Source organism: Cnephaeus nilssonii, assembly GCF_951640355.1.
Source record: "Cnephaeus nilssonii genome assembly, chromosome: 6".
Taxonomy (NCBI): domain Eukaryota; kingdom Metazoa; phylum Chordata; class Mammalia; order Chiroptera; family Vespertilionidae; genus Cnephaeus; species Cnephaeus nilssonii.
This window is the reverse complement of record NC_137077.1, coordinates 48,615,398-48,642,741: the sequence shown is the minus strand read 5'-3', so window position 1 is coordinate 48,642,741 and position 27,344 is coordinate 48,615,398. Positions and strand designations below refer to the sequence as shown.

Genomic DNA, 27,344 nt, shown 5'->3' with positions numbered 1-27,344 from the left:
AGAAATCAGTTGACAGCCATATGGGCGCTCCCTTGTAGGTAACTAACTGCTTTTCTCTTGCTGCTTTTAAGATTCTGTCTTTGTCTTCAACCCTTGGCATTTTAATTATGTGTCTTGGTTGGTCCTCTTTGAGTTCCTCTTGTTTGGGACTCTCTGCATTTCCTGAACTTATAAGTCTATTTCTTTCATCAGGTAGGGGAAATTTTCTGTCATTATTCCCTCAAATAGGTTTTCAATTTCTTGCTCTATCTCTTCTCCTTACGGTACCCCCATGATACAAATGTTGGTAAGCTTGAAGTTGTCCCAGAGGCTCCTTATACTGTGTTCATATTTTTGGATTCTTTTTTCTTTTTGCTCTGCTGATTGGGTGTTTTTTTTTGCTTTCTCATATTCCAAATCATTTGATTTGATTTTTGAATCCCTGTAAATCATTCTTTATTTCAGTTAGTGTATGCTTCATTTTTGACTGGTCCTTTTTCATGTCTTTGATGTTCTCACTCAAGTTCTTGAAATTCTCACTGAGATCCTTGAAAGTCCCTTGAAGCTCTCATTAAAATCCTTGAGTCACTTTATAACCATCATTTTGAACTCTGTATCTAGTGGTTTGCTTGCTTCCATTTCGTTCTTTTCTGGAAAATTCTGTTTTTTTCATTTGTGAAATATTTGTCTCATTTTGGCTGCTTCCCTGTGTTTGTTTCTATGTATTAGGTAGAGCTGCTATGTCTCCTGGAATTGGTAGAGTGGCCTGTGTAGTAGGTGTCTGTGGGGCTTTAATGCTCTTCTCCCTCCCCCCCCCAAAAAAAACACAAAACACCAGCAACACAAAGTATTAAGTTACCATAGCTAAAACCCTGTTTTCTTTTATCTGCTTGACCTTTCACTTAGAGAATGATATATTATTAAGGGACCACTTATGAACTTCTAAAAAAAATCCTATAATCTGACATCTTTATTTATGGACTCGTGTAGTAAATATAAAGAAAAACAAGCAGATAAAATAAAACATGGACTGGATCCCCACTAAATTCATTGTAGTGGTTTCCTTTAGGGAGAGGAAGGGGGGAGTTCATCTGTGCATTTTTACTCAGAAAATGATCTGAATTAAAGATAAAATGTTAACACTTATTAATTCTGGATACTGGGTATACAAGATAGTATATGTTAACTTGTGTAGTTTTCTATGTATTTACTTTTATTTGTAAAATTCTGTGATTTTAAAGTGGAGGTTGCCATCTAGTGGACACACTTAAATAGAACTTTAAAAAATCTTTCATAGAGGGTGCATAAAGGTACAGCAGGTCCTTGAGTAACTTTTTGTTCAACATTGTCCTGTTATAATGTTGATGAGATGATGTTAACTCCTTACTCTTGTTTATATGCCGAACCACTGACGTTAAAATGTGAGGACTTACTGTGCAATGGAACAGAGCGATTCACTCTTCAACAACACAGACAAGAAAGAAGGTGCAGCCCTGGCCAGGTGGCTGGGTTGGTTGCAGCATCGCCCCATACACCAAAAAGGTTGCGGGGTTGATCCCTGGTCAGGGCACATACAGGAGGCAACTGATTGAAATTTCTCTCCTACATTGATGTTACTCTCTCTCTTCCTTCCTCTCTCTCTAAAATCAATAAAAACATATCCTCAGGGGAGGGTTAAAAAATTCAAAAAAAAACAAAAAAGAAAGAAAGAAGGTACATTCTAGTGGTCAAGACCACAAACTTTGGAGATGACCAGACCTAAGTCTGAACCATAGTCTTATTTTCTGTGTGACCTTGGCAAAGTATCAAACCTCTGTGTCTTAGTGAATTTGAACCCCAGGCTCTCATTCATTTAATACACATGGAGCATTCCTGTGAACCAGGTAGGCACTGCTCTAGAATGTGGGATGTTGAAGAACACAAAAGAGACAGTTACCCCCTAGACTTTTATAAAGGTGTGTTTTGGGAGTGGGCATGGAGGAGAGACCACTATTTAAGTTGAGTGGTTAAAGACCAGGTTAAAATCCCAAATCCCTAGGTGTTGTTGTTTTTTTTTTTTCCAATTACAGTTTATATTCAATATTATTTTGTATTAGTTTTGGGGGTATAACAGTGGTTAGACAGTCATATATTTTATAAAATTTTCCTCCTGAATATTTCCAGTACCCATTTGGCACCATACGTAGTTATTACATTACTGACTATATTCCCTATGCATCCCTGTGACTATTTTGTAACTACCAATTTGTACTTTTTAATCTTCACTTTTCACCCCATCCTCCACCTCCTCTCCGGCAATCATCAGTCTGTTCTCTGTATCTATGAGTCTGCATCTATTGTTCATGTATTTGTTCTTTAGATTACACATATAAGTGAAATCATATAGTCTTTGTCTTTCTCTGACTTATTTCATTGAGCATAATAGTCCTTACCTATGTTGTCGCAAATGGTAAGATTTCATCATTTTTTGTGGCCAAGTAATAGTCCTTTGTATAAATGTACCAAAGCTTTTTTATCCACTCCATGTTGATGGGCACTTGGGTTGCTTCCATAGCTTGGCTATTGTAAATAACGCTGCAATGAACATAGGGTGCATATGTTCTTTTGAATTAGTGTTTTGGTTTCCTTTGGATATATACCCAGAAGTGGAATCTCTGGGTCATAAGACAGTTCCATTTTTAAGGACGCTCTGTACTGTTTTCCATAGTGGCTGCACCAGTCTGCATTCCCACCAACAGTACACTAGGGTTCCCTTTCTCCTCACCCTCAGTTGTTTGTTGGGTTTATTGGTAATAGCCATTTTGGCAGGTGTCAGGTGATAACTCATTGTGATTTTAATTTGAATTTTTCTGACTAGTGACATTGAGCATCTTTTCATATGGCTATTGGCCATCTGTATGTCCTCTGGAGAAATGTCTATTCAGGTCCTCTGCCCTTTTTAATTGGATTGTGTGTGGGTTTTTTTGGCATTGTGTTGTACGAGTTCTTTATTGATTTTGGGTATTAACTCCTTATTGGATGTACTAGTAGCAAGTATCTTCTCCATTCAGTAGGCTGTCTTTGCATTTTGTTGATTTCCTTTGCTGTGCAAAAACTTTTTAGTTTGATGTAATCCCATTTATTTTTTCTTTTGTCTCCCTTGTCTGAGATATATCAGATAAAATATTGCTGAGAGGTGTCAAGAAATTTTGCTGCCTGTTTTCTTCTAGGAGTTTTATGGTTTCTAGTCTTACATTTAAGTGTTGAATGCATTTTGTTTGTTCTTGTATAGGGCATAAGAAGGTGGTCTAGTTCCATGTTTGGCATATATCTGCCTGTTTCCCCACAACCATTTATTGAGTAGATGTCTTTACCCCATTGTATATCCTTGCCTACTTAGTCATATATTAATTGGCCACATTGGTGCATATATCTGCCATTTTCCCACCACCATTTATTGAATAGATATCTTTACCCCATTGTATATTCTTGCCTCCTTTGTCATATATTAATTGGCCACATTGGTGTGGGTTTATTTCTGGCATCTTGATTATGTTCCATTTTTCTGTATGTCTGTATGCTGTTTTGATTGCGTTAGCCTTGTAGTGTGGTTTGATATCAGGTAGCATGATACCTCCAACTTTTCTTTGAAATAGCTATCAAGTCCTTAAGTCAAATTTCACTCACTTTATTTACAGCATCTTCTCTGGGATTGTGAATTGCCATTATGACAACTAATTCCAAACCATAATATGTATTTTTATATCCTCTCTATGTCCACGTATTTTAACTGGAGGAAGAACAAGTTTAACCAGCAATTTTGATATAATTTCTGTATAAATAAGACAAATGTAGTAAGATTTCTGAAGCTCTAGCACATGCCCATTCTTCATGCTCTGGTCAATAAAATTTAAGCATCTTATAATGCTCAAGATGTATTCATGGGCAAGGTATTTCCATCAATATAATAATATAAATTGATAATACATCTATATAGTGTTCTGAGCTAAGAAAGTAATTGCACTAGTCTATTGAACTTTTGAATTCTAATTCAGGTTTGGGTTATAATCACCTTTAAAATTCCATTAGCTTGACATTGGATTCAAATTAGAAAAACATCTAGAATAATGTGATGTGCACTTAACAGAATCCTCAGTGGCTTTCCCATGTCTGTTACATACAGCAAGACTAAGGTATAACTTGATCTAGTGAGCAAGGCCCTACACTAGAAGTCTGTAGGTAGTGGAGAGTTTACAAATATTTATGGATGTCCAACTGTTAAGGCACCAAGGACTACATTATCTCAATTGCAGCCAAGCATGACATCTACCCAATATATTACGTTAAAAAAACTCTTGATATAACCCAGTGACCCCTTACCTCCTCCTATTCTTCAAGCTAATGGGCCACTAGTTTAAGACTCTGGCTTTATAAGATAGTGATATAAGTAATCCCACTGGTGATAGTACTTTTTTTCTTCTCATAAGCTGCTGCCAACTAAATGGAGTCCAATTTTAAAAGATCTTATTAATAAAATATTTCATTAGGGTTAAATACAAATTTATCAACTGTGTTAATATTTCTGTGTAACAGGCTTCTTAACCATGTCCTAAACACTTGTAGAACAAAAAACTTCATTAGTTTATTGCAACTGATTTTGAATAAATCAAAACATACAATCAAATCTTAAAATAGGTTATGGAGACCAGAATTGTAAATTGATCCTCATTTTAAAACTAGAAATGCATTATACTTAGTATAATTAACAGAATGGCTATCAGCAGCTTGTCATTTATATATCAAGCAATGTATTTTACATTCAGCAAACTTAATTTTATCAAACATCCTTTAATTTCATAGACAACAATATGATACATATTGTATAAGAAGCACACAATAGTTTTGCAGTACAATTTCAAAGTGTATAGAAACTGGAATACAGAAGTTAAACACTGACAGCATTTGTGAACTCTGGAAAAACTGTATATAAAACTTAGAATCCAGAGATTAGCCAATCTGAAACTTTACTTCCCATAATATAAAAATGATACTTTGAGAGGCAAAATATTTTTTTTTACTAAACTATATAAACATTTAAAATAATCATTAAAAACTCAACTTTAGAATTTATAAAGATTAGCTATAAAAATATATTGACAGTCACTTTTATAAATGTACCATTCACTACATTACAAAATAGTCTCTAGCATAAAATTGCTTTAATAACTGTACTATTTTAGAATCTGATAAACCTTACATTAAATCAATTATAAAATCCTCTTGGAAAACTTTGGTATGCATCTTCAGAAGTTTTTAAAAAAAAATACTCTAATATCACCTCAAGGGCCTGTAAACATTCCATTCTATTAAAGCACAACAGAATAAGTGATGTATACTCAACTGCTTACAGAATATAGAATCAAAAAACAATCTGCTATGTATTTGTAGAAAATCACCATTCCCAGAATTACCCCAAAAACCAACTATTTAAAAGTGTCAACTTTTAAACAGTTTTCTTTCCATTCTGATAATAAATGTTACAAAAACACTACATCCCATTCATGTACCTTAGATGCCTGTTAGGACAAGGCCTCAAAAATAGTTTAATCCACTCTTCAAAATGCTGTCAAGTCCAATAAACAAACTTAAAACCCATTTAAAAGACTTGACAATAGAACAAGTGTATGTAATCAGAACACATAATTATTTATATTTGGTTATGTATAGTTTTTCTTTTGGTAATTTAGAATTATTGGCAGAAATAAAATACACACACGCACACAATTGAAAAAAGTAAATTTTAGGAAACAGTATGAAATGCAGACCTTTAGGGTAAATAGATTTAATTTTGAAAATGTACCAAATGTCATTTTACCTGCCATTTTTGGGTCATTGACGACTACTGTTGTTTAGAAAACTCAGATTGGTGCAGGCTCACTCCCTGCTTTAGTGTGCCTTTTACAGTTTCCAGTTGTGCCAGGGTCTTCCTTGAGGTCATTTTCCACTTTATCCTCTGTCACCAGTTCTCTTGCATAAGACATTTATCTTTGAGTTGCAAAAGCCTAAATAAAAGCTTCATTTTTGACCTTTTAATTTATAAAACTCCACTAAAAAGAAAAAATCCATTTAATTTTTAGGCAAGTCCACAAAATATTTTCTTAAATATCAAACACTTTTATGGGAATAAAGATCCTTCAAAGTTTTTAACTCTTCTATTAGAGTTTTATTTTGATTTTCCAGGACTGCAACTCGATTTTCCAGGCATTTCACATATTCTTTCTTCTTTCTGCGACATTCTCGAGCAGCTTCTCTAAATATAAGCATTAAAAAAACAATGTTAGAAAAAAAATTCACCTTCTTTAAAGTGGTAAATGCCCTGCAGTAATTTTCCCTGCTCATCTTTTTTTTTTCTTCTCATTTAAAAAATTAAGTTATCTATATACAATGAAATGTAGATCTTAAGTGTAGAATTCAGTTAATTTTGGTAAATATATATACATATATCTATATAGTCCACACACCTATCAAGGCCAGAACATTTTTATTGTCCCAGAAAATTCTCTCATGCCCGTTTCTGGTCAGTCCTCTCCTCTAGCAACTGCTGTTCTGATTTTATCACCATCAATGAAGATTTTCCTAATCTAAAACTTCATATAACAGTTATACAATATGTACTCTTGTGCGTGGTCTCCTTTCTTTCAGTGTATTTCTTTTGTCTTTGTTGATAGTGTATTTCTTTCAGTGTATTTCTTTTGTCTTTGTCTCACCTGAGGATATTTTTTTCCATTGCTTTTCAGAGAGTGGGAGGGAGGGGAGAGGGAGAGAGAAACATGGATTCGAGAGATACATTGACTGGTCGCCTCCTGCATGCTCCTCAACTGGGAGTGGGGAATGAAACTGAAACCTAGATATTTATGGGAATCGAACCTGTGAACTTTGGTGCACGGGTCGAAGCTCTAACCACTGAGTTGTTAATCCTCACCTGAGGATATTTTTGTCATTGATTTGTAGAGAGTGAGGAGGGGAGGGAGGGTGGAGAGAGAGAAAAACACTGATGTAAGAGAGACATCCATCAGTTGCCCCGACCAGGGCCAAGGCCAGGGATCGAACCCATAACGCAGATACCAGGGTGGACAATCCAACCACTGAGCAACAGTGGCTAGGGCTTATTGTTTATTTTTAAGGCTCATTCATGTTGCTGTATGCTGGTTTGTTCCTTTATATTTTAGGGCATATTTCACTGTATGAATATCACTACAATTAGTTGATCCATTGTGTTAGCCTGCTTCTAGTTTTAGCTGCTGTGCATGTTCTTGTGCCAGTCTCTTTGTAAACATGCCCTATTTCTCTTGGATTAATACCAAGAAGTGAAATTTAGGGGTCCTCTGCTTAATTTTTGACCCACAGATTCTTTAAATTAATTTTCATATTTTATTCTTCAAATTAATTTTAACTTATTGAAAATAATTTTTCAATACATTTTACTGTAATAAATACAATGATTGATACTCAGTTTTGTATATGTCCTCTTAGAATATTTCTACCAAGTCACATGTAAGTTTTATATATATATAGATATATAGATAGATAGAAGTAAAAAGTATTACTTGAGTATACTATGTACTGTAGATATTATCTGCCACTTGATTTTTAAAAAAATGTATATTTGTTGATTTCAGAGAGGGGAAGGGAGATAGAAACATCAATGATGAGAGAATCATTGATTGGCTGCCTCCTGCACGCCCCACACCAGGGACCGAGACCGCAACCCAGGCATGTACCCTTGACAGGAACTGAATCTGGGACCCTTCAGTCCACAAGCCGATGCTGTATCCATTGAGCCAAACCAGCTAGGGTTCTGCCAATTCATTTTATGCCCAAACTGTTTTAATGATGTTTCTATGTTGGTACATAGATTTTTGCCATGTTGACTTTTTTTGTTAATTTCCATTTTCCTCACTACTAATGAGATCGAACATTTTTCAAAACTGTTGTTGGTCTTTTGGATCTGCTCTTATGTAAATTGCGTATTTATGAATACCCTTTGTCCCTTCATACTTTTTGGTCACTTTACAATGAGAAATTATTAGAAAGACAAACAACCTAGGAACTTTCTGTTCATTATACATATTAATCCTTCAAATGTCTTTACATTATTTTGTAATCTACCATTTGATGTCTCATTTTTATATCTCCTGTCATAAATGCTCTTTAGTCTCTCTTTTCCTTGGCTCAGTGGATAGAGCATTGGCTTGTGGACTGAAGGTTCCCGGGTTCGATTCTGGTCAGGGGCACATGCCTGGGTTGTGGGCTCGATCCCCAGTAGGGGGCATGCAGGAGACAGCCTATCAATGATTCTCTCTCATCACTGATGTTTCTGTCTCTCTCTCCCTCTCCATTCCTCTCTGAAATCAATAAAAATATATTTAAAAATAAAATAAAATGCCATGCACTAAGTATTTCTAAATTTCATCTTAGAAATTTTATTGCTTAATTTTCACAAGTCTTTAATTCATCTAGAATTACTTTTGTTCATGGTATAAAAAAATAGGAATCCAATTTAATTTTCTTTCAAATGTAGAGCTGATTGTGTATCTTTTACTAAATAAGCCATCCTTCACAAGTGTACAGGCAGCCCTCAGGTTACGTCGGACTCGCTTTACATCGTTCTGTGGTTACGTCGCCACCTCCCATTTACAGTATTTATAAAAAAAAAAGTTCCATCATTTCAATGTATGTACATATGTTTTTTATTATTTACTGTATTTACCACAAGTAAAGGTCAGGAATTGTTATCTTTCTTTTAAATTTTTTTTTGCTGTTTCACTTCATTACTGCTGTGTATGTGCTCCATGTGAGTGACATAGGTGCTTATGTAGGTGGGTTCTGACTTAAGGCGAAAATCGCGTTACGTTGCGCCGTAGGAACGGATCTCCAACATAACCCGAGGAATGACTGTACTTAACTAGCACAGGCGATTTCTGGCCTCTCTTTGCCATTTGCTAATGTTATTGTTTGCCCCCTTCACTGATACCAAGTTGATTACATTGGCTTTTTAGAGTATGTTTCAATACTTAACAAGACAAAGTAACCTTTTTCTGTTCTTGACCATTCTTGAATACTTATTTCTTCCTTGTAAACTTTTAGCTTATTTTGTCCAATTCTATAAAGATTTACAAAGATTCTAATTTAAACACATTACATTTATACGTGAATTCTGAAAGAATACATTTATTATGGCTTAATCAAATAACATAGTATTTTCTGTTTATTCAGATACTGTTTTACCTCTCAATAAGATTTTAAAAATGTGGATTCTATGCCTTTCCTGTTAAATTTACTAAGTATTTTATGACTTTTGTCACTAATCTGAATGTAATATTACTTCCATTATTATTTTCAAGATGGCAAGCCATAGGAAATAAAACACCTTACAAGGTTGCCTTCTAAATTACTGTAGTTTAAAAAATTTTTATGAAATAGTACACACAGATGTGGTGTAGATGTAAGTTATGAAGCATAATAAAATGAACAAATGTAAACACAATACCCAGCTTACTGCGGGAAAATGTTATCCACCCTGTTGAAGGGCCCTCTGTGTTATCCCTGATTACATCCATACCCCTGCCTCTTGCCCAGAAGCAATTGCTAGCTTCAATCTTTTGCTTATTTTTATAGTTTTAGTGCATATAGCAATGTTTAAAATACATTTAAAATAAAAGTAAACGTTTCTGGGGTTAAATTACTAATCTATTTTCATGTCAAAATTCATATTTAGGAGCATTTCTTTGTCAGTAATTAAACTAGATATTAGGCAGAATCCCACTAATTCTTGCTGTGGCAAGCAGCAGATTATTATTTTTAACTGTCAGCTCAACAAGAACAAAATATATTGTTTGAAAAAGCTTTGCTTAACAGTGCTATTCAAAGGATATAATAACAATAAAGGAACTCTAGGTCAATATATTAAATAAAGAGATTGAGCAATGGGACTCACTGATCCATTTGAAATAAACCAGACATAATCACTCAGTAAAATAAAGCTGATATAAACCTCTCTCCTTATTTCCTATATACAATTCCAGTTAACACCTGGTTATATTTTGAGATTGAAAAAACATTACCATTCTGGCAGTATAATTTCACTACCCACCTGTTTTTCATCAACCTTATTTCTCTTTTCAACTGGGGGTCATCTGTCTTAGTTGTCGGAGATGTAAGACTCACAGGAGATGTCATCACCACAGTCTGTGGCAGCGAAGTCGCTGAAGGTGTGGTACGAATCTGATATGTCTGCATATCTCCTGAGGCAGCTGTGTGGTCAAAGAATGAGTTAATTCATAAGTGTCTTTAAAAGAACTTTGGGATACATTCCATAGATACTTAAACATACTTACTTTGTACAACCACCTGGTTGCTGGGCACAAGTATTTGCTGTCCATCAGAGGTCTGTGCATACTGGAGAATTGTTGTACCTTGTTGAGTACTGCCTGAATTTGTCATGGTTAGTGTCTGAAGTCCCTGTACTCCATCTGTGCCTGGACTGGCCAGCTGTAAGGCTCCATTGGGGGCAATGGCAACTTTAACCAAAGAGAAAACCTAGCTATTATAAGGCTATACAATACACTAATTGCAAAGAATTAGTGAAAAACAAACAAACAAAAAATTAAAACAGGCTTGAAAGCAGTTCTACCAGACAACTGTTGACCACTTGGAGTGAACTATATGTACAAGAAATACAATGGCATTTCTTTAAAAAATTTTATAGTTTAGATGCACTAATCTTAATCTCAATTTCTACAATAGAAGTGGTCAAGGCACATTTTGGGCTCTATGGACCACTCCATGCTAACTGCTAATGTTGTCACAGCAGTTCTGGAATATTGAGAGGGCACTGATGGCTGACTTTTAAAGGAAAAATAATTAGAAGGAAACATTAATACAGCTTGTCATTTTTTCCAAAAGAAGCATAAAAGAGATTGTAACAAAATATTTTTAATAGATAAGTGTGCACATAGAAAACCTAAAATAGAATAAAAGATTACATAATTAAGAAGTTAACCTTTTGCACTCGGATGTCGAGTGTGACTCGACACGGTTAGCATCGGTAGCAGCTCTTTTTAAAAAGCAATCGAGTGCAAAGGGTTAATCTTCTGTTTCTTAGCTCTACTCTCTAGTGGTAACTGCCTTTAGACATTAAATGTTGTTAAGTGATACTTAAAAAATATCATCTATTCAGTCACTTCCTAGCAAAAATCACCAATAAAGTTAAGTCATCAGAAAGTCACCAGAAGATAACATTTCTAAGCTCCCCACAAGCATTTCTCACTGAATTATACTTAGAGGCCTGGTGCACAAATTCGTGCATGGGTAGGGTCTGGCCAGCCCGGCCCGATCGGGGCGATCAGGCTGGGCTGGCCAGGGGGAGGGGCTGTGGGAGGTTGGTCGACCGGCCCAGCCCATTATTGGGGTGTGGGGGGCAGATCGGGGGTGGGACTGGCCAGGGGGAGGGGCCCTGGGCCTTTGGCAGGCCAGCCATGCCCCCTGGTTGAACTCCGGTCAAACTCCCGGTTGAGGGGACAATTTGCATATTACCCTTTTATTATATAGGATGTTAATGCTTTCCCCTGAAACCTTAAATGAAATGCCCATGATGCATGACCAAACAGAAAAACATCTTAGCATTTTGCCGTTCCCATATAATAGATCTCCTTCAGAATCTAATGCCTCAGCTCTATACCCACTTTTCAGATTATAATTATGTAACATTTTCCCCTTTTACGCTTTGCCTACCATTAGGCCAAAATACATATGTCAGCGTGTAAATTTTAATTAAAAATACTTTTTGCAGGAGTTTCTAATTATTCCCTCCCCACTACCACACAACAAATATTCCCACATACTTTAATATGTATATAATTTTAGAAGACATTAAAATTGTTTATATGCAGGAAATTGTTTAAAATTTTATTAGCAATTACTTTCAATCTCCTTCCCTATAACACACATTATATACTCCCCCAAATATATTAACATAAATATATAAATAAAATAAAAAGTAAATGTCCCATTATCTATCTCTATTTATTCCACTGGCCAACCCTTATTCCCACTACCACCATTATTTTTGGTGCACATCCTTCCTAATCTTTTTCCATGCTCACATAGACTGATAAACAATTGACCCTTGAAAAACACAGTTTTGGAGTGTTGATCCGCTTATATGCGGGTTTTCAATAAATACATACAGTACTATAAATGTATTTTCCTATGCTTTTCCTTTTTTTCTAGCTTACCTTATTGTAAGAATACAATATATAATATGTAGACATACAAATTATGGGTTAACTGACAATCTATGTGGCCAGTAAAGCTTATGGTCAACAGTAGGCTATTTATTAGTAATTAAGTTTTTTGGTGAGTCAAAAGTTATATGAAGCCGAAACCGGTTTGGCTCAGTGGATAGAGCGTCGGTCTGCGGACTGAAAGGTCCCAGGTTCGATTCTGGTCAAGGGCATGTACATTGGTTGCGGGCACATCCCCATTGCGGGGTGTGCAGAAGGCAGCTGGTTGATGTTTCTCTCTCATCGATGTTTCTAGCTCTCTATCCCTCTCCTTCCCTCTCTGTAAAAATCAATAAAATATATATATTTTTTAAAAAGTTATATGAAGATGTTTGACTGCATGAGGATCAGCACCCCAAACCCCCTGTTGTTCAAGGGTCAGCTGTATTTGTATGAAAATGTGAAATTATACTCACAAATGTATAGTTATATACATAATCTGATGTGAAATATATGTGAAAATAAAGAATTGTTTTCATTTTTGCAACAGATCTTCATGTACTTGTTGAACATGTATATTTACCTGGTAACCCCATCCTTCCCAGAAGGACTTCACCTCACTATTATCTGTGTCCATGGGTTAGGCATATAAGTTCTTTGATCGATCTCCTTCCTCCCCTCTGCCTTCCCTCTGAGAATCCTGTCTGTTACATGCTACTATGGCTCTATTTTGTTTGTCAGATTGTTTTGTTCATTAGATTCCACATATGAGTGAGATCATATGATACTTGTCTTTCTCTGACTGGCTTATTTCACTTAGCATAATACTCTCCAGGTCCCTACATGCTGTCTCAAAGGGTAAGAGATCTTTCTTTCTTTTTTTTTTTACAGCTGCATAGTATTCCATGGTGTAAATGTACCTCAGCTTTTTTATCTATTCATCTACTGATGGGCACTTGGGCTGTTTCCAGATCTTAGCTATTGTAGATTGCGCTGCTATGAACATAGGAATGCATATATTATTTCTGATTGGTGTTCAGGCTTCTTACGATATATTCCTAGAAGTGGGATCACTGGGTCAAATGCAGTTCCTTTTTCTTTTTTTTTGAGGAAACTCCACACTGTTTTCCATAGCAGCTGTACCAGTCTGCATCCCATCATCAGTGTACCAGGGTTCTTTTTTCTCCACAACCTCACCAGCACTTATTTATTGATTTATTGATGGTAGCCATTCTGGCAGCTGTGAGGTGGAACCTCATTGTCATTTTAATTTGCATCTCTCTGACGCTTAGTGATACTGAGCATTTTTCCATATGTCTCTTGGCTATTTGTATGTCCTCTTTGGAGAAGCATCTATTTAGGTCCTCTGCCTCTCTTTTAATTGGGTTATTTTTCTTCCTTCTGTTGAGTTGTATGACTTTATATATTTTGGAAATTAACCCCTTATCAGATGTATCATTGGTAAATATGTTGTCTCATACGTGTTCCTTTTCATTTTGATGCTGTTTTCTTTTGCTGTGCAAAAGTTTCTTTTGCCCTAGGCATAATATCAGTGAAAATTCTGCTCTGTGGCATATCTGATATTTTGTTGCCAACCTTTTCTTCTAGGATTTTTATGGTTTCATGACTCACTTTTAAGCCTTTTATCTATTTTGAGTTTATTGTTGGGTTTGGTGTAAGTTGGTGGTCTAGTTTCATTTTCTGTCATGTAGCTGTCTAATGATCCCAAAACCATTTTATTGAAGAGACCACTTTTACTCCATTGTATGCTCTTGCCTCCTTTGTCAATTAATTAAGCATAATGGCTTGGGTCAATTTCTGAGTTCTCTGTTCTGTTCCATTGATCTATCTGGCTGTTCTTGAGCCAGTACCAGGCTATGTTTGGTTGCAGTGGCTTTCTAGTATAGCTTGATATTGGGTTCTTTTTTGGTTCTATATAAAGTTTTGGAGTGTTTGTTCTAGATCTTTGAAATATGCCATTGGTATTTTAATAGGGATTGCATTGAATCTATAGATTGCTTTGGATAATATGAACATTTTAATGATGTTGATTCTACCAATCCAAGAACATGGTATATTCTTCCACTTATTTTCTTCTACCTCTTTTTTCAACATTCTGCAGTTTTGGCTCCGCTGCGGCCCGGGTCCCGGGTGCCAGAGAAGGAAGGCCTATTGCATGAATCTTCATGCAACGGGCCTCTAGTAGGTATATAAAAAGGCCAACAATTTCTAGGTGTTAATTTTGTGTCCTGCTACATTGTCAAAATCATTTATTAAATCTAGTACCTTCTTGGTGTAGTCTTTAGGGTTTTCTATGTACAATATATCATGTCTTCTGCAATTAGTTACAGTTTTACTCCCTCCTTTCCAATTTGTATGCCTTTTATTCTTCTTCTTGTCTGATCACTGTGGCTAGGATTTCCAGTGGTGAAAGGGCACAACGCTGTCTTGTTCCTGTTATTGGGGGAAATTATTTCAGTTTTTGCCTATTGAGTATGATGCTGGCTTTAAGTTTGTCATATGTGGCCTTTATTATTTTGAGATATGATCCCCCTATTTCCACTTTGCTGAGTTTTTATAAAAATGGGTGTTGGCCCTAGCTGGTTTGGCTCAGTGGATAGAGCACTGGCCTGTGGACTGAAGGGTCCCGGGTTCGATTCCCATCAAGGGCACATGCCAGGGTTGCAGGCTTGATCCCCAGTGGGAGGTGTGCAGGAGGCAGCCGATCAGTGGTTCTCTCTCATCATTGATGTTTCTGTCTCTCGCTCCCTCTCTGAAATCAATAAAAATATATATTTTTAAAAAATGGATGTTGGGCTTTTTCTGCATCTATTGATACGATCATGTGCTTTTTGTTTTTCATTTTGATTATGTGATGTATCACATTTATTGATATGTGAATATTGTACCAGCTTTGCTCCCTGGAATAAATACCACTTGGGCATAGTGTATGATCTTTTTAATATATTGCTGGATCCAATTTGCTAATATTTTGTTGAGGATTTCAGCATCTGTGTTCATCAGGGATATTAGCTTGTAGTTCTCTTTCTTTGTAGTGTCTTTATTTGGTTTTGGAATTAGAATGCTGCTGGCCTCATGAAAAGAGCTTGGGAACCCAGAATGCAACTGTGATCTCTGGTTCATAGGTCAATGCTCAACCACTGACGCACACTGGTCAGGCTGTATTTTGTTTTAGTCTCTATGACATTTATTTATGCTCTGATCTTTGTTATTTCCTTCCTTCTCCTTACTCTGGGCTTTTCTTCTTGTTCTCCTTCTAGTTCTTTAAGTTGTAGGGTTAGTTTATTAGCAATTTTTCTTGTTTCTTGAGAAAGGCCTGCAGTGCTATCAACTTTTCTCTTAAGACTGCTTTTGCTTTGTCTTGGAGATTTTGGATTGTTTGTTCATTTTAATTTGTTTCCATGAATTTTTTATTTCTTCCTTGATTTCATTGGTAACCTATTAATTTTTTTAAATAACATGTTAGTTTCCATGTGTTTGAATGATTTGTGGTATTTTTAATGTAGTTGATGATCTCTAGTTTCATGCCATTGTGATCTGAGATGCTTGGTATCATTTCATTCCTCTTGAATTTTCAGACTTAGTCTGTGTCCTAACATGTGGTCTATCTTTTAGAATATCCCATGTGCACTTGAGAAGAATGTATATTCTGCAGCTTTGGAGTGAAATGTTCTGTAAATGTCTATTAAGTCCATTTGATCTAGTGTGTCATTTAGGGTCTCTGTTTCCTTGTTGATTTTTTGTCTAGAAGATCTATCCAGTGATGTCAGTGGGGTGTTAAAGTCCCATACTATGATTATATTGCTGTCAATTTCTCTCAAGTCTTCCAGAAGTTTTTTGTGTTTTTTTTTAATATATTTTATTGATTTTTTACAGAGAGGAAGAGAGAGGGATAGAGAGTTAAACATCGATGATAGAGAAACATCGATCAGCTGCCTCTTGCACAACCCCTACTGGGGATGTGCCCGCAACCAAGGTACATGCCCTTGACCGGAATCGAACCTGGGACCTTTCAGTCCACAGGCCGACGCTCTATCCACTGAGCCAAACCGGTTTTAGCCATAAGTTTTTTTATTAATGTATTTGGCTGCTTCTATATTGGGTGCAAATATACCAGAGTTATATCCTCTTATTGTATCAATCCCTTTAGTATTATGAAGTGGCCTTCATTTCTCTTCTTAAGGCCTCCATTTTGAAATCTATTTTGTCAGATATGAGTATTGCTACCCCAGGTTTTCTTTTTAATTCCATTTGCATGGAAAGTTTTTTTTTCCATCCCGTTACTTTCATCTTGTGTGAGTCTTTTGTTCTGAAGTTGATCTCTTGTAGACAGCATATATATGGGTCATGTTTTCTCATCCATTCAGCTACCCTATGGTTTTTGACTGGAGCATTTAAGGTATTTACTTTTAAGGTTATTATTGATAGGTACTTATTTATTGCCATTTTTGTTCTTGATGTCTGTGTTCCTCCCTCTCTTTCTATTTCTTCTTACTAAAGTCCTTGTAGCATTTTTTGCAGTGCTGGTTTGGTGGTAATAAACTTTTAGCCTTTTTCTGTCTGCAAAGCTACTAATTTCATCTTATATTTGAATGATAGCCTTGCTGGATACAGTAGTCTTAGATTCAGTCTCTTACTTTTCATTACTTTGTATACTTCATGCCATTCCCTTCTGGCTTGAAGTGTTTCTATTGAGAAATCAGATAACAGTCTAATGGGAACTCCCCTGTAGGTAACTTTCCATCTCTCTCTTGCAACCTTTAAGATTCTCTGTCTTTAACATTTACCATTTTAATTATGCTGTGTCTTGGTGTGGGTCTTTTTGGGTTCATTTCACTGGGCCTCTCTGTGTCTCCTGGACTTGTGTGACTTTTTTCACCAGGTCAGGGAAGTTTTCTGTCATTATTTCTCCAAACAGGTTCTGTATTTGTTGCTCTCCTTCTGGTGCCCCTATTATGCAAATGCTGTTATGTTTCATGTTGTCCCAAAGCTCCCTTAAGCTCTCCTCCTCCTTTTTAATTTATTTTTTCAATTGCTACTCTGAATAGGTGATTTTTTTAAACCTTATCTTCTAATTTGCTACTTCAGTCCTCAGCTTCTTGTAGTCTACTTTTGAATCTTTCCAGGGTGTTATTTTAGCTATGTCATTCTTCATTTCCAATTGGTTTTTATTTTTTCAATCTCTTTTCATGTCGTAGTTCTCATTAAGTCCCTTATAATGCTCACTAGAGGTCTGGTGCACAAAATTTATGCACGGGGGAAGGGAGTATCCCTCAGCCCGGCCTGAGCCCTCTCATAATCCAGGACCCCTCGGGCAGGGTCCCAGGCCTGGCCAGAAATCAGGGCCTATGGGGGCTTTCCTTCCCCTGGATGCTGGCAGCTGGCCCTGCCCCCTCCACTGCTTGCCACCTGTACAGCGTTGCACCCCCGCCACTGGTCGCATCCCTCTGTGGGCAACAGGTGTGGGGTGTGATTGCTTGGCTGGCCTGGGCCTCCCTCTGTGGGGCTATCGATCTCAGGGCCCCCAGATCAACTGCCCCGCAGAGGGAGGCCCCCGCCCATCCGCTGCAGCACCGCCAGCCAGGTGGCCTGGGCTTGCCGCTGCAGGGCAATTGATGGCTCCATAGAGGGAGGACCCACCCACCCACTGCAGCGCTGCTGGCCGGGTAGCCTGGGCCTCCCTCCTTGGGGCAAATGATTGTGAGCCTCCACAATCTATCGCCCAGCAGAGGGAGGCCCCACCACCCAGCTGGGGCTCTGTGATCAATCATCATGCAAGGGTGGCCTGGGACTCCCTCTTTGGGGCGATCGATCATGGAACCCCCCCCCCCCATTGATTGCCCTGCATGGGGTGGCCTGGGCCTCCCTCTGAGGGGCGATGGCGGGCCCCCGACCAATTGCATCACACCCGCATTGGCTGGCCTGGCAACAGTGCGTGCCATAGCGTGGTTGTCCAGAAGGTTGTCCGGACGGTCGTTCTGCTGTTTGGTCATTCGGTTGATTTGCACATTACACTTTATTATAGATTGAGTTGTTTATAGTTCTCACTGAGTTGTTTGATCACTCTATGACCATTACTTTGAATTCTTTACCTGACAAACTACTTGCTTCCATTTCATTTAGTTTCTTTTCTGGTGATTTCTCCTTTTCTTTCACTTGGTGGTGTGCCTGGGGGTTGTTTTTTTATCTCCCTATTTTAGCAGCCTAGCAGTCTGGGGCATCGGGTAAGGCTGGTGGGGTTGCGGGAATGGGTCTGTGTGTCCAGAGATTATTGGTCATGCAGGGTGTCACAGTAGTGGGTCCAATTTTCTGGAGACACCAGGTTAAGTGTGCTGGGTCACTGTGGCAGGTCCAGCAACCCAAGGTGTCAGGTCACTTCTACCAGGCAGTCAGGCAGCAGGGCCTTTTGTCCAGACACAGAGGGTTGTGGTGGCATGTCTGTGTCTGGTGGCGTTGGGTCATGCTGGCAGTGCTGGGTGCACAGCACACTTTAAGGTGGTGGGGCCAGCTGTCCAGGAATACCGGGTTGGGCGTGCTGGGTTTGGCAGCAGGTCATTGTGTCCAGGTGAGCCTCTTGTCAAGGTGGTGGGGCAGGTGGATGCTGCTCCACTAGTGCAGGGAGCAGATTGGGTGCTCTTCATCTGGTATAGGGGCAGGCTAGCCAGGTCCAGGTGCCACTCAGCTGGTGAAGGGGCAGGCCAGATGACCCTATACCAACATGGCTGGTAGCAGGGCGCGGCGTGCCCCAGTAGCCAATATAGTGAGGCAGGCCCCACTGCACTGCCCATCCAGGCTGCCAGCCAGTCCTCCAAGACCCATAGCACACAGAGCTGCTATGTCTGATCTGTATGTCAGGGGCTTTGTGTCCCTGCTGTGGGGCCCTGCGCCTGTGACCATGGCCTAGAGGTGCTGGGGCAGGTTTGTGCCCTGCAGCCTCCTCCTGTGGAGGATCCTGCAGCGCCCCTACAATGGTGAGCTCCCCTCTATTAAGCAGAGAAACGCACCCAGGGGAGCAGCATGCTGTGTCCCACAGCTATGAGCACCTGATCTGCTCTCCCAGAGTTCCCCCTCCCACAGACAGATGCCCTTCTACAATCACACCCCCACACATTCTCCCTTGTACTCACCCACTCACTCTGGTCCTGCCCATTGCCATGTTGGGGCTTTTTTTTAAAAAAATAGATTTTTATTGATTTTTGAGAGAGGAGGGGAGAGAAACACTGATGACAGAGAAACAAAAATCAGCTACCTTCTGCAAGCCCCCAACTGGGGATCCAGTCCACAACTCAGGCATGTGCCCTGATTGGGAATAGAACTGGCACCCTTTTGGTATCTGGGACTACTCCCAACAAACTGAGCCACACTGGCCAGGGCTCACCAGCCACATTTCAACTACTCAATAGTCAAACATGGCTTAGTGGCTACTATACTGGACAATGCAGATATAGAACACTTCCATCATTAAGAAAGTTCTATTGGATCGTGCTACCCAAAATAATAGTTTACTGTATGTATAGCAAAAAAACATGTTACAAGGGTTGGTACTATCCATGGTTTCAGGCATCCACTGGGGGTCTTGGAACATATCTCTTGCAGACAAGGGGGAGGGAGATACAATTATATCATAATTTTTAACTTGTAAATACGTTATCTTTAAATTTTTTGGGGGGTGGAATGCAGGGAACAAACTGATGATGACCAGAGGGGAAGGGGTTTTGGGGAATGGGTGAAAAGGTAAAGGGATTAAGAAGTACAAATTGGGCTCAGCTGGCATGGCTCAGTGGTGAGTGTCGACCTATGAACCAGGAGGTCACGGTTCGATTCCTGGTCAGAGCACATGCCCAGGTTGCGGGCTTGGTCCCAACTGGGGGGCATGCAGGAGACTGCCGATTAATGATTCTCTCTCATCATTGATGTTTCTACCTCTCTTTCCCTCTCCCTTCCTCTCTGAAATCAATAAAAATATATTAAAAAACAAAAGAAGTACAAACTGGTAGTTACAAAATAGTCATGGGGATGTAAAGTTCAGCACTGGGGAAAATAGTAAATAATCTATACTAATAAAAGAGAAACATGCAAATTGACCATACCGCCGCCACGCCCACCAGCCAATCAGGAGCAAGTATGCAAATTCACCCAACCAAGATGGCAGCGGCCACGGAGCTGGAGCGAGCAGGAGGCTTGGGTTGCCCCGGTGATGGAAGAAGCCAGGCTTCCTGCCCCACCCTGGCCGGCCCTGGCCTCTGCTCAAGGAGGCGCTGAAAAAAAAAAAAAAAAGAAAAAAAGGAGGGGCTGGGAACTTGGGTCGCCGGGGGGTGACCAGGCCAGGATGGGACGGCAGTTGTGAGTGATCAGGCTGGTGGGGGGCGGGGCCATAGGGGGTAAGCAGACAAGCAGGGGGGTCCGTTGGGGGTGAGCAGGCTGTCAGTGGGGGGCAGTTTGGAGTGAGCAGGCCAGCAGGGGGGCAGTTAGGGGCAAGCAGGCTGGCAGTAGGGGGCAGTTGGGAGCGAACAGGCCGGCAGGCAGAGTGGTTAGGGGCAATCAGGCAGGCAGGCAGGTGAGCGGCTGGAGCCAGCAGTCCCAGACTGTGAGAGGGATGTCAGACTGCCAGTTTAGGCCCGATCCCTGTAAACCAGCAGTAGGACATCCTTTGAGGGGTCCCAGATTGGAGAGGGTGCAGGCCGGGCTGAGGAACGCCCCCCCCATGCACGAATTTCGTGCACCGGGCCACTAGTATTATAATAACTATGTATGGTGCCAGGTTGATATAATACTTGAATTACCAAGGGGAACATTTTATAAATTATACTAGTAGCCCGTTTGCACGAAGATTCGTGCAATAGACCTTCATTCACCTGGCTGCCTGCACCAGTTTTCTGCCGGCACCGGAGACCCAGGCCTTGGCTGTGGCCACCGCCTTCTGCCTTTTTCAGGGTCGGGGCTTGGCCCCGGGCAGTGGCCTTGGGCTCGGCCGCACCCAACATCCCTGCTAAGGATCGCAGGAGCCGAACCCCAGTGGTTTCCTGCGATCGGTGCAGGCTCCCCGCTGGTGCCCAAGGCCGGGAAAACCTCTGCCCTGAGGCTTTCCCGGCCTTGGGCTCCGCCACACCCCAACGTCCCTGCAACGGTTTCCTGGTGGGCGTGGCTTGGGCGTAGCGAAGGTGCGGTCAATTTGCATATTTGTCTATTATAAGGTAAGATAATTATCTAACCACTAGGCTATATGCCTACAATTAATATAAAATGATACTGAATGTCAATGGTAGTTGAAAAATAAAATTTTAAAAAATATTTTTGGAGGGAGTAGTAATGCATGTATATGGTAAAAATAAATTCAGTTTTTTCAAAATGCAAGTGAACCTCCCAACCGCCTCTGATGTCTGCTCCCAAGTTTCCTTCCTTGCAATCATTATTCCCAGTTTCTTACATTTTCTCAAGAAAGTATTCTATTTTTATTCTTTAAATCACTTATTCATAACAAATTTTACTGAACGCCTACTAAGTGCCAGGCCCTATATGCTAAGGATACAACTGTGAACAAGACAAAGTTATTTCCCACAAAGAACTTAACATGGATTATCTCAGAAATTAACTAACAGATAATTACATAATTGAACTAATTCTTTATTTTGAACTATATACTTTTTAATAATCCTATCTAATAAAAGAGTAATATGCAAATTAACCATCGCTCCATCACAAAGATGGAGGTGCCCATAGCCACAAGATGGTGGCACCCAGTCCCCCAGTCCGGGGGAGGGGGGGCTGCTGCTGAGAGCGGGCAGCGTGAATGGCCTGGCAGAATGCTTGCTTCGTCGCCATGGCGACGGAGGACCTCTGGGCAGCCATGCCCCGGCCACGGAGGGCCTCTGGAGGACAGGGAGGCCGGCCTGCAGCCTCCGTGGCCAAGCGCAGGCCCAGAGAGGAGACGGCGGGCCCGCCTTCCACAGAAGCAGCGCAGCTCCCTCCGGCGCCCACGCTCGCTTACACCTCCCACGGAAGCCGCACATCTGCCAGCTCCCGTAGAAGCAGCGCAGCTCACGGCGGTGTGCTGCAGTTCCCGGCCTACTGCGCACGATTTTGTGCAATGGGCTACTAGTTATATATAAATGCCATAAAAATATTAGAAAATAAAGAAAACTAAAAGGAGCAGTGGCATATTTTAAAAAGAGGAGTCTCTTTGCCCAGCTGGTGTAGCTCAGTGGTTGAGCATCAACCTATGAACCAAGAGGTCAAGGTTCGATTCCCAGTAAGGGCACATGCCCAGGTTGCAGGTTCGCTCCCCTGTGGGGCGTGCAGGAAGACAGCCAATCAGTGATTCTCTCTCATCATTGATGTTTCTATCTCTCTCTCCCTCTCCCTCTCTGAAATCAATAAAAATTAATAAATAAATAAAATAAGAGGAGTCTCTTTGAGGAGGTGACAGTTAAGCAGAGCAGAAGTGAGAATACAAGCCAGGTGAGGATCTTGTAGCAGAACGTGCCAGGCAGTGGGATGACAATGACAAAAATCTTGAGTGAGAAACGAGTTTCTTGTATTGAAGGAACAGCAAGAAAGTCAGTGTGGCCAGAATGCCACCAAGTGGCAGGAGATGAGATCGGAGTGGCAGGAAAGCCCAAATCCTGAAAGCAATGCCTTGTAGAATTTGTTCTAAAGTGTGATGGAACATCACTGGAGGATTGTGAGCAAGAGTGGTATGATCTAATGACATTTTAAATAAACCACTTTCACTGCAGTACGGAAAACTATTAGAGTAAGTATGGAAGCAAGATAACCAACTGGACGCCTACTGTAGTAATTCAGACATGTGTGCACCAAGGTGGTGGTAGTGACTGGGGATGGTTAGATGGAACATATTATTTTGTGGCAAGAACCAGTTAGACTTGAAGAACAGTGGTTAGGAGTAAAGGAGAGACTATTTAAAATGGATGGTCCAGCCCAGCATGGCTCAGTGGTTGAGAATCAACTTATGATCCAGGAAGTCACGGTTCGATTCCCGGTCAGGGCACATGCCCAGGTTGTGGGCTAGATCCCCAGTAGGGGGCATGTAGGAGAAAGCTGATCCATGATTCTCTCTCATCATTAATGTTTCTCTCTCTCCCTCTCCCTGCCTCTCTGAAATCAGTAAAACTATATTTAAAATAAAATAAAACGAATGGTCCAAGTGAATTTCTTGAGGTGATGGACTATATCTTTTAATTTTTTTAATCCTCACCTGAGGATAAGTTTTATTAATTTTAGAGAGAAAAGGCGGGGGAAGGGGGGAGAAAGTTCAACACGAAAGAGAAACATTGATTGGTTGCCTCTTGTATGCACTCCAACTGGGGATCTAATTATGTGCCCTGACTAGGAACTGAATCCACAACCTTTTTGTGTATAGGACAATTGCTCCAACCAACTGAGACATCCGGCTAGGGCTGATGGACTATATCTGGATGGTGGTGGTGGTGGTGGTGGTTAGATAATCCATGCATTTGTCAAACATACTTTTACCCCAAACTAGTGTATAAGCTGTGTGACTACTTTAGGGACATTACTTAACTCTATAAGCTTCAGTTACCTCATAAATTGATAACTACCTACCTCATAAATTTTAAGGAGATAATGCTGAAAAGTACTTTGCATTATTTCTGGCTCAATAATCATCAATACTGAAGTATGACAGTCTTTCTACACACCTTCTTTACATGGAAAGGTTTTTATGTGTCTATCAGGTAGAAATTTTTCCTATACATACTGTACTGTCCGGTGCTAGTCTGATAGATGGAAGTTGGAACAGACATAGGAGTGACAGCAGAAACTCCAGGATTTTCTCCGTCTCCTTTTCTGCCCCGTGTATCTTCAGAAGATAGATCTTTCAAAATTTTTCTGTGAAAAATAGAACTCTATTAACGTTGGTAATGTGGGGTGACTTTATAAAAAGAAATTGCTAAATAAACCTTTTTCAATCTCTGGTTAAAAGCACAGTAATCTACCAGACACCTATAATGTATCAAGGAATTCTTTTGTCTAACAAATACTTTTTAATGATGTATTGCAGGCTAGTTATACTTTACTTTATGACTATCTGAAAAGAGACACTGAACAAATACTCAAACAGAGTGCCTTTCAATGTACCAGGCCCTTGTAGAGGTATAAAATGTCACTATCCCCTACAGGATGGCTCCATTGTGAGGGACTTCATTAATTAACATTTTCTAAATAGTGTCAGTGACCTTCTTTTTTTAAAAAATTTTTTTAAATAAATTTCTTTATTGATTAAGGTATTACAATATGTGTCCTTATTCCCCCATTACCCCTCCATCCCCCCGACTCATGCCCTCACCCCCCTGTTGAGTGACCTTTTAAAAAGATTAAATTTGCCGAAACCGGTTTGGCTCAGTGGATAGAGCGTCGGCCTGCGGACTCAAGGGTCCCAGGTTCGATTCCGGTCAAGGGCATGTACCTTGGTTTCGGGCACAGCCCCAGTAGGGGGTGTGCAAGAGGCAGCTGATTGATGTTTCTCTCTCATCGATGTTTCTAACTCTCTATCCCTCTCTCTTCCTCTCTGTAAAAAAATCAATAAAATATATATATTTTTTAAAAAAGATCAAATTTAATTTCTCAACCTTCAACTCTATAGTGAAAGAGAAGCCCACAGTTCTCAGAAAGAACAAGATAAGAAATACTATAAAAAATGCACAGTATCAGTGATTTTAAAAAATGCTTATTTTAACAAGAAGAGGTAAATAAGATACCACAGGTGTCCCTCAGACTTGGTAAAATGGAAATCATGACAGAAATAAGAGGATGAAAAGAGATTACTTACTGAAAAGAAAGGTTTTCCAAATTACAATTGGGGGAGGAGGGAGAAATAAGCATTGTTTATTTCCCCGGGGGGGTGGGGGGGGGGGACAGGGGTTACTCAAGAATTCCATGTTCACTATAGAAAAACCAGAAAACAGAAATGTACTTGTGTGAAAACATAACAAAAAAAGAACCACAAAGGGAAAACACCCTTGGCATTAAAAGGGATTTTTCATGTTACCTATGCCAACCTTCCAGTCCATGTAGGAATTCCTTCTCTACATTCCTAACATCCTCTATTTCCAGGAATAAGGCATCCACAATTTCCAAAAAGCAAACCATTCAATTATTGAACAGTTAGAGCCCTTGTTAAAGACCCCAAACCGGTTCCACCCAGTGAAGCTAGAGAAATTTAAGTTTCAAACCTAATTCTATACCCATACCCTACTTTGCAATATTTGACAATTGCTACAAGTCTTGTTTTTTTCAAGGCCAAATAAGTAGTTCCTTCAGCTGCTTCTATATAACATGCTGAAAATCATTTTCCAGCTTGTTCTCCTTACTCTGAACAGTCTTCCCACCAAGAGCTAATACAATCTCAGTCTGTGTTACCGGAAGTTTCATACAGAACACAGGAGGTGGCAGTCCCTGTGTTGAGCATTTGTAGAAGTCACAGTAGTTCCTAAACCTGTTTATGTATCAGAATCATCTGGAGTTTTTATTGAATCCAGATCCCATCTGGTATCCCTAATGATTGAGTGAGTGGGCAGGACAGAGCTCCAGAATCCATTTAATGAGCTGCCTGCAATGGTTTTATGCAGCCAGCCTATCATGAGACTGTGGAATACTGTACCCATTTCTTTTTCATTTTAAGTTATAAATAAAAACACCTATGTACCATATACCAAGAACCAATAGATGCTAATATTTTGCCGTATTTGTTTCAGATATCTTATTTAATAAGAATTAAGTTACAGGTACATCAATGTTACCAATTCCTTTCCTTTTTCTCCCCCTCAAAGAACACCATAAAATTATTGTGTATCATTCCCTTATATATTACTTTATTTTTACTACATAGCATTTAGATATATTATTTGTCATTGTTTTGTATTTTTTCCTCATCTTTTTAAAAATATCTTTATTGTCAACAGTATTACAGATTGCCTTCCCTTTTGCCCCCCATTGCCCTCTTCCCACCTTGCATCCCTGAAATAAATCCCACTGGGTCACAGTGTATGAACTTTTTAATATATTGCTGGATCTGATCTGCTAATATTTTGTTGATGATTTTAGCATCTATGTTCATCAGGGATATTGGTCTGTAATTCTTTTTTTTTTTTTTTTTGTAGTGTCTTTATCTGGTTTTGGAATTAGGACAGTGCTGGCCTCTTGAAAAGTGTTTGGAAGTATTCCTTCCCTTGGATTTTTTGGAATAGTTTGAGGAGGATAGTTGTTAGTTCTTTGAATATTTGATAAAATTCCTGTGAAGCCATTCAGGCCAGAACTTTTGTTTGCTGGGAGTTCAATTTCATCAGTTGTTATCACCCTATTCAGGTTTTCTGATTCTTCCTGGTTCAGTTTTGGAAGATTGTATTTTTCTAGGAATATGTCCATTTCATCCAGGTTGTCCAAATTGTTGGCATATAGTTGCTCACAGTCTTTTCTTATAATCCTTTGTATTTCTGTGCTGTCAGTTGTTACTTCATGTCTTTTGTTTCTAATTTTATTTGGATCCTGACTTTTTGTTTCTTGATGAGTCTGGCTAAAGGTTCAATCTTGTTTATCTTTTCAAAAAACCAGTTCTTAGTTTCATTGATCTTTTGTATTGTTTTTTTTAGTCTGTCACTTATATCTACTCTGATCTTTATTATTTCCTTCCTTCTACTTACTCTGGGCTTTTCTTGTTGTTCTCTTTCTGATTCTTTAAATTGTATGGTTAGATAGTTTATTAGAAGTTTTGTTGTGTGTTTTTTTACATAGACCTGTAGTGCTTTGAAGTTCCTTCTCAGGACTGCTTTTGCTGTGTCCCATGGATTTTGGCTTATTGTGTGTTCATTTGTTTCCAGGAAGCTTTGTATTTCTTCATTGATCTCACTGGCAATCCATTCATTGTTTAATAACATGCTATTTAGCTTCCATGTTTTTGAATTTTTGAGTGTTTTTATTGTAGATGATTTCTAATTTCATGCCATTGTGATCTGAGAAGATGCTTGATAGGATTTCAATCTTCTTGAACTTGTAGAGATTTGTTTTGTGTTCTAACATGTGGTCTATCTTTGAGAATAACCCATG

At 39.4% G+C, this 27,344-nt stretch overlaps 1 protein-coding gene across 5 annotated transcripts in view; it reads right to left on the bottom strand.

Moving 5' to 3' along the window:
* Positions 1-98: 98 nt before the first annotated feature.
* ATF1 (activating transcription factor 1) overlaps positions 99-27,344 on the bottom strand; it is a 76,614-nt gene continuing 49,368 nt past the window's right edge. For 2 of the 5 annotated variants that reach the window (XM_079774651.1, XM_079774652.1), the window contains 4 exons: positions 24,001-24,131; positions 10,356-10,538; positions 10,112-10,271; positions 99-6,268 (listed from right to left, as the gene is read on the bottom strand). In XM_079774651.1, coding sequence (XP_079630777.1) covers positions 6,124-6,268; positions 10,112-10,271; positions 10,356-10,538; positions 24,001-24,131 — 619 coding nt within the window. In that variant the 3' untranslated portion in view covers positions 99-6,123. The remainder of the gene's footprint in view (positions 6,269-10,111; positions 10,272-10,355; positions 10,539-24,000; positions 24,132-27,344) is intronic. The other 3 variants (XM_079774653.1, XM_079774654.1, XM_079774655.1) reach the window with 2 other exon arrangements.